Here is an 18,939-nt window from a genome sequence, read left to right as displayed (position 1 = left end):
TTAATTCCCTATGAGAACAAACATTTGTATTCATAGGCCCAAATCAAAGACTATATAACCACTTGGAGTTATTAAACAAACTGTGAACTTATAAGCCTTCAGCTGTGATAATGATAGGCTGTGGAATCAGTCATGCAGCACTAATGGGGAGATGGAGGCATAGTGGTAATGTCACTGGACTTGTAATTCAGAGGCCCAGGCTGATGCTCTGGGGGTGTGGGGTCAAAACCCACCACTTGGTGGAATTTAAATTCAATTGATAAACCTGGAATAAAGCTAGTTCCGGTAATGGTGACTATGAAACCATTGTCAATTGTCGTAAAAGCCCATCTGGTTCACTCATGTCTTTTAGAGAAGGAAATCTGCCTTTATTATCTGGTCTGGCCTATGTGTGACTCCAGACTCACAGCAATGTGGTTGACTGTTAGCTGCCCCCAAATATGGTCCAGCAAACCACACAGTACAAGGAAAGTTAGGAATGAACAACAAATCCTGGCCATGCCAATAGTGCCCACATGAAGGGGAAAAAAAACTAATCTTTGAATGATAGCCCTCAGGCTTATGTCAACAGACAGCTATTGATTTGCAACTTCAGGCTGTTTTATTTTCAAAAATTTAAAGAGCTTGGGAATTTAAATGCCTTGATAGCTTGACAGTTCCACTGAGTTTATCCATATTTTACATACATTCATGTCTAATTTTAACAATCGCAAAGGGCATCTGACCACTCCCAAATGGCACCTGACCTCACCAAAAGGAGCACTTGACCTCGCCCAAAGGGATACCTGGACCTCTCCAAAAGAGTACCCCACCTCTCCAAAAGGGCACCCTACCTCTCCAAATAACTCTAGCAGCTTTAAGCCTTTTGCTCAAATGTCTGAAGATCATGAGTCATGTATTAGACATCTCTGTTTGAAGGCAGTTGCACTTTTACACGTGTAGCTACTTCCACAAACCATGGAGATGCAAACTACAACCTGCTCCCATTCACCCCATGGCGCAAATGGGGGTTGCCGGGACTTTCAGAATTGGGACTCTGGCACCATTTTGGCTAAGGTGTGCAGCCCTTTTGTTGTTGCGAAAATTCGGGCCAAAGTTGGAGCATCCACAACATTGTGTGGTAAAGAATTCGAAAGATTCACGACCCTCAGAAATTTTTCCTCATCTCAGCCCTAAATGATAAACTCCTTCTCCTGAGACTATGCCTCCATATTCGAGATTCCCCGCCAGGAAAACCAACATTGCAATGTCTATCCTGTCAACCCCTTGAAACGTTAACTCTGTTTTTCTCATCCCAGATGCTGTCTGTACTGCTGAGTATTTCCAGCATTTTCTGTTCTTGTTTCCCTTCTGAATCTTTTATGGACAGAACTTTTAGGTGGGCAGGTGGAGGAGTGCGATCGGTGGGCCTGGGATCGGTCGGGGAAGGGACCGCTAACTGCGATCAGCCCCTGCCAGGCAGACTGGCTCTGCAGGCCCTCATAGCTGCTAGATTTGTGGAGGATTATGACAACATGCAGTGAGGTGACCCCATAGATGCTCACATCACATTTGTAAACGTTTGACTCCAGTCTGGCTTATTGCAGCGTGAATACCCTCTGTGAGAATGCTCCTGTCATGGAGACGCAGTGGAGCCCTAATAGTCGCTTGATTCCAAGAGGATGATGACAACATGCAGTGAGGACACTCCATAAATCTTCACATAGCCTCTGAGAATGTCTGACTCCTGTCTGGCCAAGGGCAGATCACTTGCACTCTGTGATCAGAGTCATATCATACAGATGCAGCCATGAAACTTTAGAAGCATCTGATCCTTTGTCCGTCTTCTGCAACTGATCCCATCAGGAGCACAGCATCACTGGTCACAGATGCTGAAGAGTTGGGGGCCAGCCCCACCTTTAAGGTGCTGAGAGCGCACAGAGAGAATGACATAACTCTGTCGCCTGCCCATGACATTTTGGCAGCAATGACAAGCATCATCGAGGTGCCGGCATCAGTAATGTGTCCAGAGAGTGTGAGGCCGGATCATCACTTTGGCCTGAAGGCTGCACAGAGCACAGGGAAGAGGCCCTGGACTGAGACACCCGCCTTTATCTTGTGCAGAAAGGTTCCACATCTGAGTGACAAGAACACTGCTCATCAGAATAAGGGAGATATTCTTAGGAGTTTATAGACAATAGTGAACAATATGTGCAAGTGATTAACACCCATGCCCAGGATGTGCAACTAATTCTCCTTAACTTTCCTAACCCTGCCATCTTGGTGCTCCCTGGACATCCACAGTGGAGGTGGAGGCAGCCTGCTGACTGCTATGTCCTGTCTGTGATGACCTTGGCGGGTGTCTTCTGGAGGGCTGAGACTTGAAGAGCCCCGGCCTGCTTTCAGGATTCCTGCTGCATGGTTCTACCTCAGCCTGTGGAACTGGAGCTGCTGAGGTCACAGGAAGAGGGGAGTCAGATGGGCCAGACACTCTCAGAGTCACCTGGATGGTTGGGCCCAGAGTGTGCACCTGCTGATCCTCCTCCCTATGGGTGCCCAGGGGGCACCAAGATAACTCCTTGAGGAGTATGGGTAGTTGGCGTGAGATCGAGCTGCCTGGCACCCCTCTCGCTTTAACACTGTTGGAGGCCAACTATGGCATCAGCGATGGAGTTAAGCCCGCGCAGCAGTGCAGGAGTGACGTCCTGGACCAAGGTCTCCATGGCGGCCGCCATCCTACCAATGTTGACCTCAGTGCATTGCAATGCCTGCACTATCATCTCAGCCTGAATGCAGACGGACTTCTCCATCATGCCTTGCAATCTGAGAAGTGCAGTGGACATCCCTTCCTGTTGTTCCCGAGCCTTCCTTTGCAACTCCAGCAACTGTGACATGACCAAGTCCAAAGGCTCCTCATCTGAGTTGGACTCAGCAAAGTTCTGGCCTCTAACAGTCCTCCGAGTGCCAGAAACCTGGGAAATCCCTGCCTCCACCTGCTCTGGATCGGACCGGATTGTGATCCCGGGGCATTTCTAAAGCTAGGACCCACTGAGGTGTGTATGTCTGCACTAATGGAGGGTGTGGGTGTGCGCTGTGACAGGACTTCAAGAAGGGTGCCTCCAGGTTCCTCTTCAGAGGTTTCTTCAGAGCTTGATTGGAGGCCCTGGGTCATGGACTCTGTCGGCTGTTTGACAGAGGTTCCTGCGAAAGCAAGGAAAGATAATTAGTGCATGGCAGTGGCCTGTGAAAGAGGACACATCACTCACAGCGTGGTTGACTAATGGGTGTTGCACTGCTGGACCCTCACTTAATAGAGCACCGCTGACCTCACCGTCAGCACAGGACCAGTCCAGATCCTCGCCGGCCAGCTGAATGGCTCTGTTTTCAAATTCTATGAAGACCTTGATCTTGGGCATTCCCGGTCTGTGACCTCTCGGCCTTGTTGTCTGCCAGCTTGTCCTGCTTGAAAAGAGATGGAGAAAGTGTAAACAGGACACCTGCCAGGCCGGATGATAAGTATGCCTGGTCTGTGTGGGTGGTGAGTGGACCCAGGATGACAGCAATGACGGTGTGTGTGAGAGAGTGAATGGTGATATCCCTTGAACTGGCAGTGAGTGAAGTGGTGTGTGTTGGGTGTGTGAGTTGAGAGTGATGAGAAGAGTGACTTACCCTGGCGGAGTGGAGGAGATCATTCATCCTCTTGCGGCACTGGATGGCTGTCCTCTTTTGAAGGGCGGTGGCGCTGACCACCACTGCCACTGCCTCCCAAGCCAGGTTAGTGCTGTTGCTTCCCCTCCTGTGGCCAGAGCTGGGGTGGAGGACATCCCAGCAGGCATTCACGGCATCCAAAAGACTCTTGAAGAATGCATTGCTGAACCTAAGGGCTGCAGCCTTCTTCCATGTCTTCCGAGTAGCAGCGGCAGTCTAGAAGCACTGAGATGTGTGCTTGCGGCTGGACTTTAAATATAGCGCCCGGTCTGATGCAGCAGCGGGGTGATGACGGGCGAGCGAATGAGAGTGGCGTGTTTCCCGGGAATGCATAAGTTATGAAGTTGGTTTGGGATGATACGGCGTGAAAAGCAGCCACCGTGGCCTGTGGGTAAAATGCCTTTTACCCGCCCGCTACTGCACTTAGTGCAAATCTGGGACAATTCCACCCATAGTCTTAGATAAGACATGAAATTAGTGAAATTTAACTGATGCTTTTGCGAATTTGCTAAATTAGGGAGCAATGCCTAAGGATTGAAAACTGCCTAATAAACAGCTTACTTTATTAAAAAAGTTAAGATACGCTTGAAAACAATAAACCAGTAAGTTCATCTAAAGCTAGTCTTTAAAATAATCTTGATAGATCTATTAAGCAAACATTTGGAAAAGTGCAAGTTATTTTCGCTTGCAAGTTATCTAAGTTATGTGAAACGAGGTTGGATGTTAGGCAGTTTTTCTATTTAGTGATTTAGCTAGTGGTAGCCTTACCCCAAGAATGAATTTAAAAAAACAAATGCTGTCTTGATGTCAAGTGATGTTAGTCTCACCACTTGTCTTGTATTCAGTTTTTGTGTCCATGTCTGGATCAAGGCTGTGATGAGGCCTCAACACAAGTGGCTCTGTCAAAACCTAAAATAAGTGTCAGTGAACAGGTCAATAGGTATTACTGGACAGTATAATTGATGACTCTTTCTTTCATACAAGTTGATTTTGGGTAGTGTTAAGTCACCTCCAACATGTAAGGGAATACTTATGGAAGCTGCTGACACCATTGAACCTCAAGATGATATCCACAACAGACTGAAATTCCTAACAGGCACATTTAGAAATGATAATTGTACTTTAGTAATATAAAGCACTTAAATAATATTTTGTCTATTCAACTTTGATGACTGGCAAGCCCTCTAACTGTTGACAGGGAATGTCTTCTCGTTTGGCCATGGTGGTCTTCCTTCTCCTGACTGCTTCATTGTTATGTCTATTTGTAAGACAATATTCCTCAGGACACTTCAGGCTAAAATAATCCTTGAGATCAGCCATGATTGCGTTGGATGGTCGAATAGGCTTGAGGAGCCGTATGCTCCTATTTCTTACGCTCGCATGAAAAAGCTTTGCAAACAACCTGTTAGGATGTTGCCAAATGTTCATGCGTTTACCTTGACGACTTTGCATAGGTCAAAAAATTCCTAGCTATTGCCACAGATGTGACTGTGCCTTTCCTTACGTCACCCATTCTGCCCTGGCTGTAACCTTTATTGTGAACAGGGCCACCATTCAGGAGAATGCGGGCAATGCACTCGCACATCTGATGTGAGTTATGCTGATTATCATTTTTCTCATGAGGAGTTCTTGACGTTTGGTGTTACCCATTTATTTTTTGTTTATTTTAAATATTTTATGCTGCTACTTTAATAACAGGAAGAGGAATTTAATGTAACATGTTAAACACTTGCTCCCAATAATTTTTAGGCACTTATGTATATGAATAACATGCTTAGACATACCTCAGAATTTCTTTCCTTGTGAAGACAGTACAATCCTTTAAAATAAAAAACAGAATATTTTCTGATTGTCCATTCTTTTTCAGTTTTCATATGGATACGATTAAAGACTTGTAAATTATGTTTCCTCCAAATCCCAAAATAATTCAGCAGGCTTTCTAACACTAATTACTCTGAAAACTGAACATTGCATGATCAATAACTCTGACAATTTGAAAGATTTATTTGGTTCCTTAAAAGTGGTCAAATTCAGGCATTGAGGATATTTTTCTCACGTGCTCAAATTTTTATAATTCATTCTATTCATGTTATTGTATGTGTTTGTACAATAACCAAAAACAACACAAGGATGCAGGAAAGAAGACTATCTGGCTAGGCATTCTGCAATAAAATCAGACCAAATGCCGAAACCTCACTTTAGTAAAAACTTACAGTCGAAAGTTGAAACATATTCCTCATACAGGTAGTTCTGCCAGAATCAGCAGTGCTGAGTCCCTACGATATATTGCAATTATGCACGAAGACCTATTGATTTAGCCACACCAATGAAAGTTAACCTACCTCACTCCCCGGCCACCACCCCTGCTCCCATCCACTCCCCAAACAACACAGACCTGATGGGTCATCTGGTTAAGACTGTGAATAGCAGAGCTAAATAAGACTATGATGTTCACAGTCTTAAGCTGCAAGCTGAATTCTGCTAGTGCAGTAGTAAAGAAGAAAGGAGCTTGCATTTTTATGGCACCTTTCACAACCACAGGACATCCTAAAGTGCATTAAAGCCAATGCAAAGCTTTTGAAATACTGTCACTATTGTAAGATGAGAAATGTGGCAGCCAATCTGCGCACAGCAAGAACCCAGAAACATCAATGTGATACGACCAAATCATCTGTTTTAGCAATGGTTGTTGAGGAATAAATATTGGCCAGGACACTGGGGAGAACTTACCTGCTTTTCTTCGAAATGATGCCATGGCATATTTTACATCCACTTGAAAGGGCAGACAGGCCTCTAGTGCTTCCCTCAATGCTGCAATGGAATATCAGTCTAGAATTTATGCTTAGAGTAGAATATTTTTCAGATGTTGGAGTTCACCACCCACACCCCCAATTTGAAAAAAATCAGCGGGGAATGCAACTGATGGCTGATTGGCTGAGAGCTCTCTAAGTCCCAGGAGTACCACTGGGAGTGGTGGCCACTGCTGGAATTACCAAGTCCCACAGAGTACACACCCGCACCCCACCAACCCAACCCACAGCCCAAGCAGGCTAACTTGCTGGGCATCCTCCTTGTCCCTGACTCCCTCCTCCCGCCAGCTTAAAAATTGTGGTCAGGCGGGAAGAGGCCCTTAAGTGGCCATTAATTGGCCAATTGGGGTGAGGGAGGACAGTGAGCCCTTGACATTGCCTACTCCCCATAAAATCGCTGCGAGGTTGTGTTGTGGGATAGGTAGCAGGAAGGCCACCTGCAGAATTTCACGGGCCCCTGCACTGGTGGGGGATCATGAAATTCTGCCCCACGTTTCTGGAGTGGCTCTGACTCAGGATGTGCAAATAAAAATGCAAAATACTGTGGATGCTAGAAATCTGAAATAGAAACAGAAAATGCTGGGAATACTCAAAAGGTCAGGCAGCATATGTGGTGAGGGAAATAAAGTTAACATTTCAGAACAACAACCTTAGATCAGAAATGGAAAAAGCTGAAGATGTGACATGTTTTAAGCAAGTGCAGAGACAGAGAAGGGAAGAGCAATAAAGAAAGTCTGCGATAGATAGAGTACTTAATGTGATGAAAGTATAATCATTTTCATAATATTTTTCTGGTTTATTGTGAAGTAGGCTTATGGATCTGATTATAGTTGGGCTTGTCTGTGTGATTTAATTACATTTGGAGTCAAGTGGACTGCAAGCTTGAAATCATCAAAAGAAGCTAGGTGTAGAAATGTGCTTGATATGCTAATAAGTAAACATGGATGCTGGCTTAGCATGTAAGGTGTGAAGGCAATTTGCATTTTTAGATAAATGAAAGGATTGTTGGATTTCAAAGGGATCTTAGTCTGTTTACAACTACCCAGATAAGCAAGGTTAAAGAGTGTGTTTATTTTTCCCAACGGTTACTGACAATATTGGCACCATGTAACTTTTTATATTATGAGAAAGATATAGTTTCAAAGACATATAGAACAATAGAATTTCCATATCAAAGAGAGAGAAACATGTATAAAGGAGAATGAAAGGCTATGTGAGTGGACACCAGGTAAGATCTAACAGGAGTGTGTGAAACAGCCTTCAAGAAACCTCCAGCTATTTGTGCATAAGTCTGCTATGTAAAGAAACTGAAGATGGGGAAGCCATTTGGAATTCCACTGTCAAGTGAGTATAGTGTTAACTTGCTGGTTTTGTTTTAAATCTAGAATCTATTTTGGACTGTTGCCTTAAAGGGGATGTGTAACTGGGAGTCAGGTCATTTAGGGATTTTAGGGGAGAATTCTCTCCCTGTCGAGGGGGTTGGGCGGGAGCAGGCGCGGGCAGGTGCACAGCCGATTGCCATCTGCGATCAGCTGTGCGCCGCCATTTTATGTGGGTGGGCCAATTAAGGCCCGGCCAACGTGATGCACACCCAGAAGTGCTGAGCGCATGCATGCAAAAGAGCTCAGAAATCTCCCTGAGGCACAGAGCTGCCTCAAGGAGATCAGTTTGATATGTAAAAATTTAAATAAAGGAAGAAAAAACTTTTAAGACTTGTCCCCTTATGTGATCTGGGACATGTCTATGAATTTTTTTGAAAAATGTTAATAAAGTTTAAATACCTTCATGAAACCTCATCCTGCCCGTGAATGAGGTTTCATGTTAAATGCGAAGGCCGCCTTTAAGGTTGGACGGGCAGCTATGTTAATTATTTGAATTGGAATTTAAATGGCATTAATAGGCCTTTGACAGTTCAGCGGGTGCGCAGCCGACTCCGGCACGTGCCCGCCAAACTCAAGATCTGAATGACACGCGGTGATGTTGGGACGCACGCTCGATGTCACCGGGCATCATTTTATGCGTCGGCGAGTGGGCCCCGACACTGCTTGTCGAACTGAAGATTTTGCCCTTGGGATTTGTTATAGTACTAAGTACTATAACAAAACCTAGTAGTTGCTTGTATGTGCTTGAAACTTCTTATTTTGATAATAAATATTTAATTTTTTTAAAATCTCTAAAGGTCTTGGTGGACTCATTACTTCTGAGTTCAGTGCACACATATTCTCGGAATAAATGCAAATTGCAAAACCGTTGTGATAGCGCTACCAAGTTTCCCGGGTGGATTTAGTCCATCTGGCACACATCATCTGCCACATCATAACACTAAGAACATACGAATTAGGAGCAGGAGTAGGCCATTCGGTCCCTCAAGCCTGCTCTGCCATTTGATAAGATCTTGGTTGATTTGATTGTGGCCTCAACTCTACTTTCCTGTCTACCCCTATACCCTTTGTCAATCAAGAATCTATCTAATTCAGCCTTAAAAATATTCAATGACCCTGCCTCCACTGGTCTCTGGAGAAAAGAATTCCGCAGACCAACAATCCTCTGACAGAAAAAATTTCTCCTCTTTTCTGTCTTAAGTAGGAGCCCCCTTATTTCTAAACTGTGTCCCCTAGTTCTAATCTCACCCGTAAGGGGAAACATCCTCTCAGCATCCTGTCAAGAGTGCTCAGGATCTTATGTATTTCAGTAAGATCACCTCTCATTCTTCTAAACTCCAATGGATACAGGCCCAACCTGTCCAATCTTTCCTCATAAAATAACACCTTCATCCTAGGAATCAGTCGAGTGAACCATCGCTGAATTAATGTAATTATATCCTTTCTTAAGTAAGAAGACCAAAACTGCACATGGTAGTAGACAGGAGAGATTAAATGACAAAAGGGATTATGGTGCAAGTCAAAAGGAGGTGGTAATGGGAAAAGTTAAAAAGCAAAAGATGTGTCTACAGGAAGCATGAATGGCAAAAGCAAAATCATTGCCAACAGCTGCTGTCAAAAAAAAACAATAGGGGCGGAGATTACGGACTGACATCATTGAACTCAATGTTGAATCCAGAAAACTGTAAATTGCTGAATCAAAGGATGAAGTGCTGTTCCTCCAGTTTATGTTGAGCTTCACTGAAACAATGTAAGAAGCCAAGGACAAAGAGGCCATAGTGGGACTAGGAAGGATAATTAAAATAAGAGGCCACGAGAAGCTCCTTTAGACTAACAGAGGTGTCCCACAAAGTGAAAACCCAGTCAAGAGCCACAGCTGATACCGAAGGAAAAGGTGACTGACCGCAGTGGCCCGGATTTTTGGCTCTCTGTCGTGGCGAAAATACAGGAAACGGCTGAAAATTCTAATTCCTGGCCTCAAAACCGGCATTTCCCACCTTCACAGGGGTTGGACTGGAGTTGGGCTGGGGTTCATGCATGTGTGGTTCGCAGCTGGCCATTTAAATCACCAGTTGCCTCCACTGAAGTGGGATTTTGGAAGAACAGGTGTGTGGAATCCGGAGTGTGCAGAACAGAACAGGTAAGAGGAGGTCTGAACTTGGTGGATAGCCAGGGTCTCTCCTTTGGAGAGGTAAGGTACCATTTTGGATAGAGTCCCGGGACACCTTTGGGAGAGGTAAGACACCCTTTTGGGAGTGTTAAAAGTGAACATGAACTTCTTACACCAAACTCTTTGGAACTGTCAAGCCATCAAAGAGCTGTCCAGATGTCAAGGAACTGTTAACATAGAAACATAGAAAACAGGAGCAGGTGTAGGCCATTCACCCCCTCGAGCCTGCTCTGCTATTCAATATGATCATAGCTGATTCTCTATCCCAATGCCATACTCCTGCTCTCTCCCCATTCCCCTTGATGCCTTTAGTGGCTGGAAATCTATCTATTCCCTTCTTAAATATATTCAGTGGCTTAGCATCCACAGCCCTCTGTGGTAGAGAATTCCACAGGTTCACCACCCTATGAGTGAAGAAGTTTCTCCTCATCTCAGTCCTAAATGGCCTACCCTGTATCCTGAGACTGCGACCCCTTGTTCTAGACACCCCCGACCAGCCAACCTGCATCCAATCTGTCCATCCCTGTCAGAATTTTATATGTTTCAATTAGATCTCTTCTCATTCCTCTAAATTCCAGTGAATACAGGCCCAGTCGACCCAATCTCTCCTCATACAACAATCCTGTCATCCCAGGAATCAGTCTGCTGAATCTCCACTGCACTCCTTCTATGGCAAGTATATCCCTTCGTGGGTAAGACCAAAACTGCACACAATACTCGAATGGGGAGGTGAAGGTAGTGATATTGTCATGGACTAGTAATCCAGGGCAATGCTTTGGGGACCCGGGTTCGAATCCCGCCATGGCAGATGGTCGAATTTGAATCCATTAAAAATCTGGAATTAAAAGTCTAATGATGAACTTGAAACCATTGTCAATTGTTGTAAAAACCCAACTGATTCACTAATGCTCTTTAGGGAAGGAAACATTGTCTAGCCTACATGTGACTCCAGACCCACAGCAATGTGGTTGACTCTTAAATGCCCTCTGAACAGGGGGCAATTATGCCCATATCCCATGAATGAATAAAAAAAGGGTGTGGCCTCACCAAAGCCCTGTCCAGCTACAGGAAGACATCCTTGCTCTTGCAACGAGGGTCCATTTAAATAATACTCTCCCATGCTTTTTCTCCTACCGAAGTGGAAATGCTTCACACTTATCCACTTTATACTGCATCTACCATGTGTTTTCCCACTCATCGCCTTGAAGCCTCTTTAAATCATTTATCCCCTTCCCCACCCCACCACAGGGCCATCTGTCATTTCTTTTAATATTGTGCTTTCACAGAGCGCTGACCCTTGTTCTGCTTTTAACACATTCTGCTATCTTACCTTCATGCCACCATCAGCACCTTCTTTCATCTTTACCACTACCATTAACACTCCCATTGTCTTGTGTCCATGACATCTTTGTCAATCTCTCCTTAGATCCCACCAATCCCTGACATTCAATCTTGCCCCACCTGCTCCATCCCCTCTTAAACAGTACAAAATCCATCACATTTCTACTTCTCTTTAGTTCTGAAGAAGAGTCATACAGACTCAAAATGTTAACTCTGTTTCTCTCTCCACAGAGGCTGCCAGACTTACTGAGTTTTTCTAGCATTTTCTGTTTTTCTATTGGAAATATTATATTTGGTTCCCTCATCCAAATCATTGATATATATTGTGAATAGCTGGGGCCCAAGCACTGATCCCTGTGGTACTCCACTAGTCACCGGTTGCCATTCCGAAAAAGACCCATTTATTCCTGCTCTCTGTTTCCTGTCTGCCAGCAATTCTTAATCCATGCCAATATATTACCCCAATCCCAAGTACTTTAATTTTTAAAGAGCTGCCCAGCTGTCAAAGAGATGTCAAACCTGTCAAGGAAGTGTCAAACCTGTCAAGGAAATGTCCAAGGATACTAGATGGGTTGGCATAGAGGGGGGTAAGGGCAAAGGGTGGCGGGTGGGAGAGCATAAGTTGCAACTAAGTTGGCATGGGGTGTGAGGGGCCATGGGTTGGGTGGGTGGGGGCATGGGTTGGCATAGATTGGCATGGATGGAGCATAGGGAGTTTGTGGGAGGTGAGGGCTGGAGGGATTTTTTTTTGTTTTATTATTATATTTCATTTATGTAAACACAGTGCCAGAACACAGAGGCAGGCCTTGTGCCCAGCCCACCTCTGTATCTGGCAGCCTCCGCATTCTTTCCGGGGTCACCCACCCCAACTTCTTTTCCAGCCCACTTCCCTGGCCGAAAACCCAACCTGCGGGTGGGCACTTCTAAAGATCGGGTTCGCTAAACCAGGAAATCTCCTGACTCAGCAAAGTCAACCCAGGGATGAAAATCTGGGCCAATGTCTTTGTGTTAGGGTAGGGAAAATTGATCAGATTTCTTGATGATGATTGCTGTACTGCTAGAAATCAATGTGTGTGTGTTTGTCAATGTCACATATCAGAAAGGCAAACTGCAGGCTTTGTGGCTCACAGGGCTGCAAACCACACTGGGAAATACATTTAACAACTGAACCATTGGAGGAGGTGCCAGGGCTGGAACATTTTTAACCTAGATTTTGCCCTTAGTTATTCTTAATGTGTGGTCTTTGCCATAAATTCCAGGGTTAACAGGAGCTGGCAGCACAGAATGAAGATACATACCATTTGCAAATAATATCTGCAATGAAGGAATTTTTTTTAGTTTGCTATTTCAGCACAGATAAGAGATGGTTCTAAATGGGTGAATAACACAACATAAGTACCAAATCCAAACTGAACCACTAATGATGAATTACATTAGAGTATTAATGTAAAAGAAATCTAAAAATCCTTGAAAGTGATCATTTTTCAAATATGATTTGTAATGAGCAATATTGTTTAAAATTACATTTTAGATTTATCCAATTCAGCTGTGTGAGCCTTTCCAGCTTTAAGAAGCTTTAAGTGCATTTTGTTCACAATACATTAGGTTTAACACATCAATTGAATTCTACCATAAAAATATTGTCTGATGGCACCACTTGCTGTGCATTAATTCTGACAGTAAAGTCTTAGGCACTATCCTGTAATATGACATTCTCGTTCATTGAGTCAGCCAAAGAATTCTATATTGTACATGAGTAAATTTACTTGTAAACTCTTTTTAAAAATGTTCATAATTTCCCAGAATTTGCTGGAAAAAAGTAATGGTAAGCTGACAGCACTGGCCATTATTAGTGCTTAAAAAACTCGGCAACCGTAGCAATGAAGAAATACTCTTGAGTCTCACAAAAACTTCCCATGAGTTTCAAGAAATTGCTGGATTTGCATCATATATACAAATTAATTCACCACAAATAGGTAAGGCTGGTACTTAACAATGTAAGGACCATTTTCATGACATGATTTATGTTCCTGTAATGCCACTTAAACTCTCCAATCCAGAAAGGGAACAATTCAAATTGTGAAGTTTCACACTTATAGGTAGTAAATTGCTCCAATAATTTTTTAAAACTTATAAATTAAATTTTATTCTCACTTTTCCTTTCTATCTCTTTTTTCCATCCCTCACAATCCAATCTTTCTTTCCCTCACATTGACTCCAATATTTACTGGGGGCATTTAATCTCTCCTTCCCTCCACCCTAATGCACACCTACCCTTTGGTTCCCCTTCCCATCCTCCACCTCCACCCACTCCCCATCCCCCTCCCACTACTTCACTGGCTCAAAACATTTCTACATTACATTTCCATCTTTTCTCAGATCTGATGAAAGGTCACAGATCCGAAACATTGGGCTGGATTTTCTTGTTGGGTGGCAGATGTCAGGAAATTTCCAGCTCGGTGCACACACCTCAGGAAAAAATGCACGATGTCCATCCCGGGGTTGGGTGCGTGCTGGAGTTGGGCTCACCAATCATGGAAGCAGCTCGGCGGCGGCCACCAGGGCTGCCGAGTGCCGAGGCAGTCTGGTTTAAAGGCTCGCTTCAGTTCTCCGTGACTTCATTCCAGCTGTTTTCTTCAATACGAGGCCCTCTAACCCTCACCCCTCACATCCTCTTCCCCTTCACCCACTCCGCATGCCCCTTGCATGCCAACCCAGGCCAATCCATGCACCCAGCCACCCGCAATGACTCCTCATACCCTCCATGCCATCCCATGATCCCCCAGTCATCCCCATGGCCTCTTATAACCCCAACTTTGTGCCAACTCATGGCAAACCATACCCACTCCTAATGGCCTCAATCCGTTTATATCTGTTTCTCCCTATCTACTTTGTACAGACCCCTCATGATTTTGAAAAATTCTATCAAGTCTCATCTTAGCCTTCACCTTTCCAAGGAAAACAATCCCAACTTCTCCAATCTTTCCTCAAAACTGAAGTGTCTCATCCCTGGAACCATTCTTATAAACCTCTTCTTCATTCTCTCCAATGCTTTTACATCCTTCTTATAGTGTGGTGCCCAGAACTGTACGCAATACTCCAGCTGAGGTCTAACCAGTGTCTTATATAAGTTCATTATAACCTCCCTGTTTTTATACTCTATGCCCCTATTAATGAAGCCTAGAATACTGTATGCTTTAGAAACTGCTCTCTCTACCTGTCCTGCCACCTTTAATGACTTATGCACATATACACCCAGGTCTCTCAGCCTGCACACCCTTTAGAATAGTACCCTTTATTTTATACTGTCTCTCCATGTTCATTGTACCAAAGTGTATCTCCTCACACTTCTCTGCATTGAACTTCATCTGCCATCTATCTGCCCACTCCACCAATGTGTCAATGTCCTTTTGAAGTTCTACACTGTCCTCACAGTTTACAATTCTCCCAAGTTTTGTGTTGTCCGCAAACTTTGAAATTGTCCCCTGCACACCAAGATCTAGATCATTCATATATATCACAAAAAGACCCCTGGTGAACCCCACTACAAACCTTCTTCCAGCTTGGAAAATACCCATTAACCATTACTCTCTGTTTCCTATCCATTAGCCAATTTTGTACCCATGTTGCTTCTGTGCCTTTAATTCCATGACCTATAACTTTCCCCACAAGTCTGTTGTGTGGCACTGTATCAAATGCCTTTTGGAAGTCCATATACACATCAATGGCCTTGCCCTCATCAACCATCTCTGTTACCTGTTCAAAAAGCTCCAGCAAGTCAGTTAGGCACGATTAATGTGCAAAATATAGAATATGGAAAGTATTAAAGCAACACTGGATATATTAAAACCTTCTTCAAATCAGATTTAAAGTGTCAGTTTTTTAATGCACACCTCACACCTTTTTCCCACACTGGTGAGAATTGGGGGGGGGCAAACCCCAGAATCAGGTCCCATCCTCTGTTTTTAAAGGTCCACGGAGTTTCCCCACTCCATGAAAATCCAGCCAATTAACTCTGTTTCTCTCTCCACGGATGCTGCCTAACCTGCTGATGTTTCTAGCATTTTCTGATTTCATTTCAGATTTCCAGCATCTGCAGCATTTTGCTTTTTTATATTGATAGTTCTCTTTTAGCATTTTAATCCCAGACTTTAATGCAGTAGTAATATGTCAAATGAAAAGATAAATTAGGACAATCAATTATCAGGAAGTAGATTCCATTAGGATAAGCTAGACAGTCATTTTCTACATTATTTTGGAAAAGGCATTAAAACACTGATACTTTAAATCTGATTTGAAGAAGATTTTAATATATCCAGTGTTGCTTTAATACTTTCCATGTTCTATATTTTGTAAATTAAAAAAACCTGACTATGATTCTTAAAAGAACCGGAACATTTCTAACTTTTCACCTTTGATGAAAGGTCACAGACCAGAAACATTGGATGTAATTTAACCCAGGGAACGGGAGTCTCAACTGGCGGCTGGAGAGCCGGTGAGAGCCTTGCATCACCTCCGTTGGAGAAGGCCCACAATATCAAGTACTTATCAGGCGTTTAAGTGATTAGGATTGAACCTTCCCCAGGATTAAGTACCCAAGGAACTGCGAGCCAATCAGAAGCCAAATTATGTAATAATAAATGTAATGACAAATTAAAAACAACCTGTAATTGTTGGAAACCTGAAATAAAGAACAGAAATTATTAGCCATTATTAGTATTTCTAATTTCATCAGGCAGCAGAAGCTCTATATATGATTGACCTAAACAATAGTGTTTCCATCTCCTCTTCTTAGTAAATGGCAAATTAAAATAAAATAAGAGGTGAGTGGAATGCCCAATGAAATTTGTCTTATGTCAGAATTTCTTTTTGCATTGCACAGGTAGAGGAGATATATTTTTAGTGCAATGAAAATGAAGAGAATCCAACTCAATTTTTGTGTTGGTTTATTTGAGTCTGTATTTGTCAGTGATTATCAGCAGTGCCAGAATCTGCCACAATCCTCCACCAGCACCTTCATGAAAGACATTTGTCACATTGCTGGATTAATGAGACTTTGTCATTACTACAGGTTTATTGATAATTACTGGGAAATACTAGTCTGTAATGTAGCATTTATTACAAAACTTGAAATTCTTTACATAGCAGCCAACATACCTATAAAATGCAAACCAAAGAAAGAATTCAGTGAAATCCACACTTTACGCTCATCAAGTACATAATAAAATTAGTACTTAAATTCAGCTCTTCTTCAATATCACTAACATGAAATATTCAATTATATAACTAACATTCCTCCTTCTTAATAGAGCTGAATTTAAATTTTGATGAAGTGTCCTAGGCAAAGTTTTTAATTGTTCTTTTGTCTTTCAGATGCTGGTTAGCCTGATGTGTGCTCCCAGCACTTCATTAATTTCAGGATCCCAGCATTTGTTTTATCTCAATAATGGCTTCAATGTGGTGAAATCCACAGGCTTCTCTGGAATTAGAGACAAAGCACAGAATATTGCTTCTTATCAATAATTATTAGTTCACTAATTAACTTACCACCCAATCATGTAACATGCAATATGATTATTGCAGTCAAGTGGCAAATGAAAGAATTGCACTTTATATATCTTGCAAGAGGAATTCTAAATCTTGTCCACATTTGATGTCTATGCATGAATTGCTTTACCAAAGCTAACTCCCGAATTATAACATTATAAATATATGCATTCAGATGCACTTTTATAAATGTGATAATATCATATACTGACATTTTATTATCTACTGTATAGGTTTACCTGATATTCATCCAACTGTTCTTCAGTAAATACGCTTTGTTTATTTCCCATCCTGGGTTTTAAGTCTTTAACTTGTACGTGCTCAGCTCAGATAATGTTGGAGCTCAAGTCATAACTTCATATTCAAACACTTCTTCAATGAAACCCACACTGAAAGGATCCGGGCAGAAACAACAGAATGTTTTTGAAAAAAACAATTTCAGTCTGATGTTCTGTTTAATGAGAAAGAGGGGCAGTCTGATGTGGAATGCCCTGACAAACGTTATACAAGTGAATTTTAAATCAATTAGATCAATCACAGTGTGCCAGCTGGAGATTGACTTTCACTTTAAATATTGTTTTCATTGTTTGTTTGGCATTTGTCTATATTAAGTAATATTATACCATTTACTCTTTGACCATTGCTGCTGTACTTTAAATGATAAGCTGTACACCATTGCGGTGCTTTCAAGTGCTGGATGCTGTCAATAAAGAATTGACAGTTCGCAATGCCATTTACTGAAGCTGTCAGCCGTACAAATGTCAGGTTACCAAATTAACAGAATAAAAATAAACAGAAAAGGGAAGCAGTGAAGGTACCTAGGGAGAGACTTGAAACTCTTTTATTCTGCAATAATTTACCTTTTGTTGAGAAATGCAAGGGTTATATGTAGGACATCACCATGGCCAAATGGAATAGTAGAGAATGTGAAGTAAATCAGGAAGTAGCTTTAGAAAGAGGTCTGAGCTTGAGTTCTAAAAACCTATAGCAGGAATGGAAGGTTGAGAGTGGTAGGCAAAAGAGAGTGGATTGGGGAGAGAAAGGGAATGTAAAAGAAAAAAGGTCTGGCATTTAGGATACTTCCTTGTAGGGATTAGTACTTTGAGAAATGGCAATCCAAAAAATATATACCACCTATTAAAGAACTGACATGACATTTGATAAATGTGTCAAAACCATCCATACTTGCTTTGCATTCTAAAGGTCCTTTACTTGCAATTTGGGGATAATTTGAGCCATCAAAAATGGCTGGGTTTGGGTCAGTGGGGGGCTTAAAATTTTAAAAATCTACAACAGGAACTCAACCTGCCTCGAATCAGTCCACTTCCAGTTGTAGTGGAGGCAAAACAAGGACTGGGTGCTCAATCCAATGTCAGGATATGAGTCAGTCGTTGAAACCACTTAAAGAGACAGTGTGCCTTCATTTTTACATGATATCTATTTTTAACCACTGTCGGCTGGCTTTCCCAGGCCTCAGGAAACCCAGCAGGTGAAAAGGTAAATCCATCAGGTTAGTATTTTTCCAGCACTGTTTGTGGACCAGGAGGAGCAGGAATGTTACCTCCAGGCTCAACAAGCAAACTTGTAAATCCAGCTCACCTCCTTGATCTCCTTCCATGATCCCCAACTCCCCTCCTCCACCATCATCAACAACCTTCCCAGTGATCACTGAAAACCCCATCTCTATGCCATATCCCATCAATCTATCCTTGACCCTCTTAATCTCCCACTCTATCTCTTTGCCTTTCTACCTATCTTTCTTGCTTTAAGGGCGTTGTTTAAAACCTAGCTTTTCCATTTGTAATCTGCCCTAACATCTTCTTTTGCGGCCTGGTATTTGATAAAGTTCCTGTGAAGTGACGGCAACGAAACCTCCCCTGATTAGGACGGAGGGTGGAAAGGGCTGATGGGGATTTGTGCTGCTGCCAACATGTCAGTTAGACTCAGTAATGAGCCAATTTACACTCATTATCCCTAAGACCACCACAATTTAGTGGTGGCT

The 18,939-nt window shown here is 42.7% G+C and overlaps 1 protein-coding gene across 1 annotated transcript in view; it reads right to left on the bottom strand.

Moving 5' to 3' along the window:
- The window catches only part of LOC144678762 (calcium and integrin-binding family member 2-like), a 42,827-nt gene extending 24,209 nt beyond the window's left edge, over window positions 1-18,618 (bottom strand). The window contains exons 1-2 of the mRNA XM_078538683.1: window positions 18,499-18,618; window positions 5,472-5,506 (exon numbers count right to left, since the gene is read on the bottom strand). Coding sequence (XP_078394809.1) covers window positions 5,472-5,506; window positions 18,499-18,618 — 155 coding nt within the window. The remainder of the gene's footprint in view (window positions 1-5,471; window positions 5,507-18,498) is intronic.
- Between the last annotated feature and the right edge of the window lie 321 nt (window positions 18,619-18,939).

This window comes from Cetorhinus maximus, chromosome 1 (assembly GCF_964194155.1).
Source record: "Cetorhinus maximus chromosome 1, sCetMax3.hap1.1, whole genome shotgun sequence".
In the NCBI taxonomy this organism is placed as follows: Eukaryota; Metazoa; Chordata; class Chondrichthyes; order Lamniformes; family Cetorhinidae; genus Cetorhinus; species Cetorhinus maximus.
Note: the sequence above shows the minus strand (reverse complement) of the source record. Positions and strands in the feature narration are given on the sequence as shown.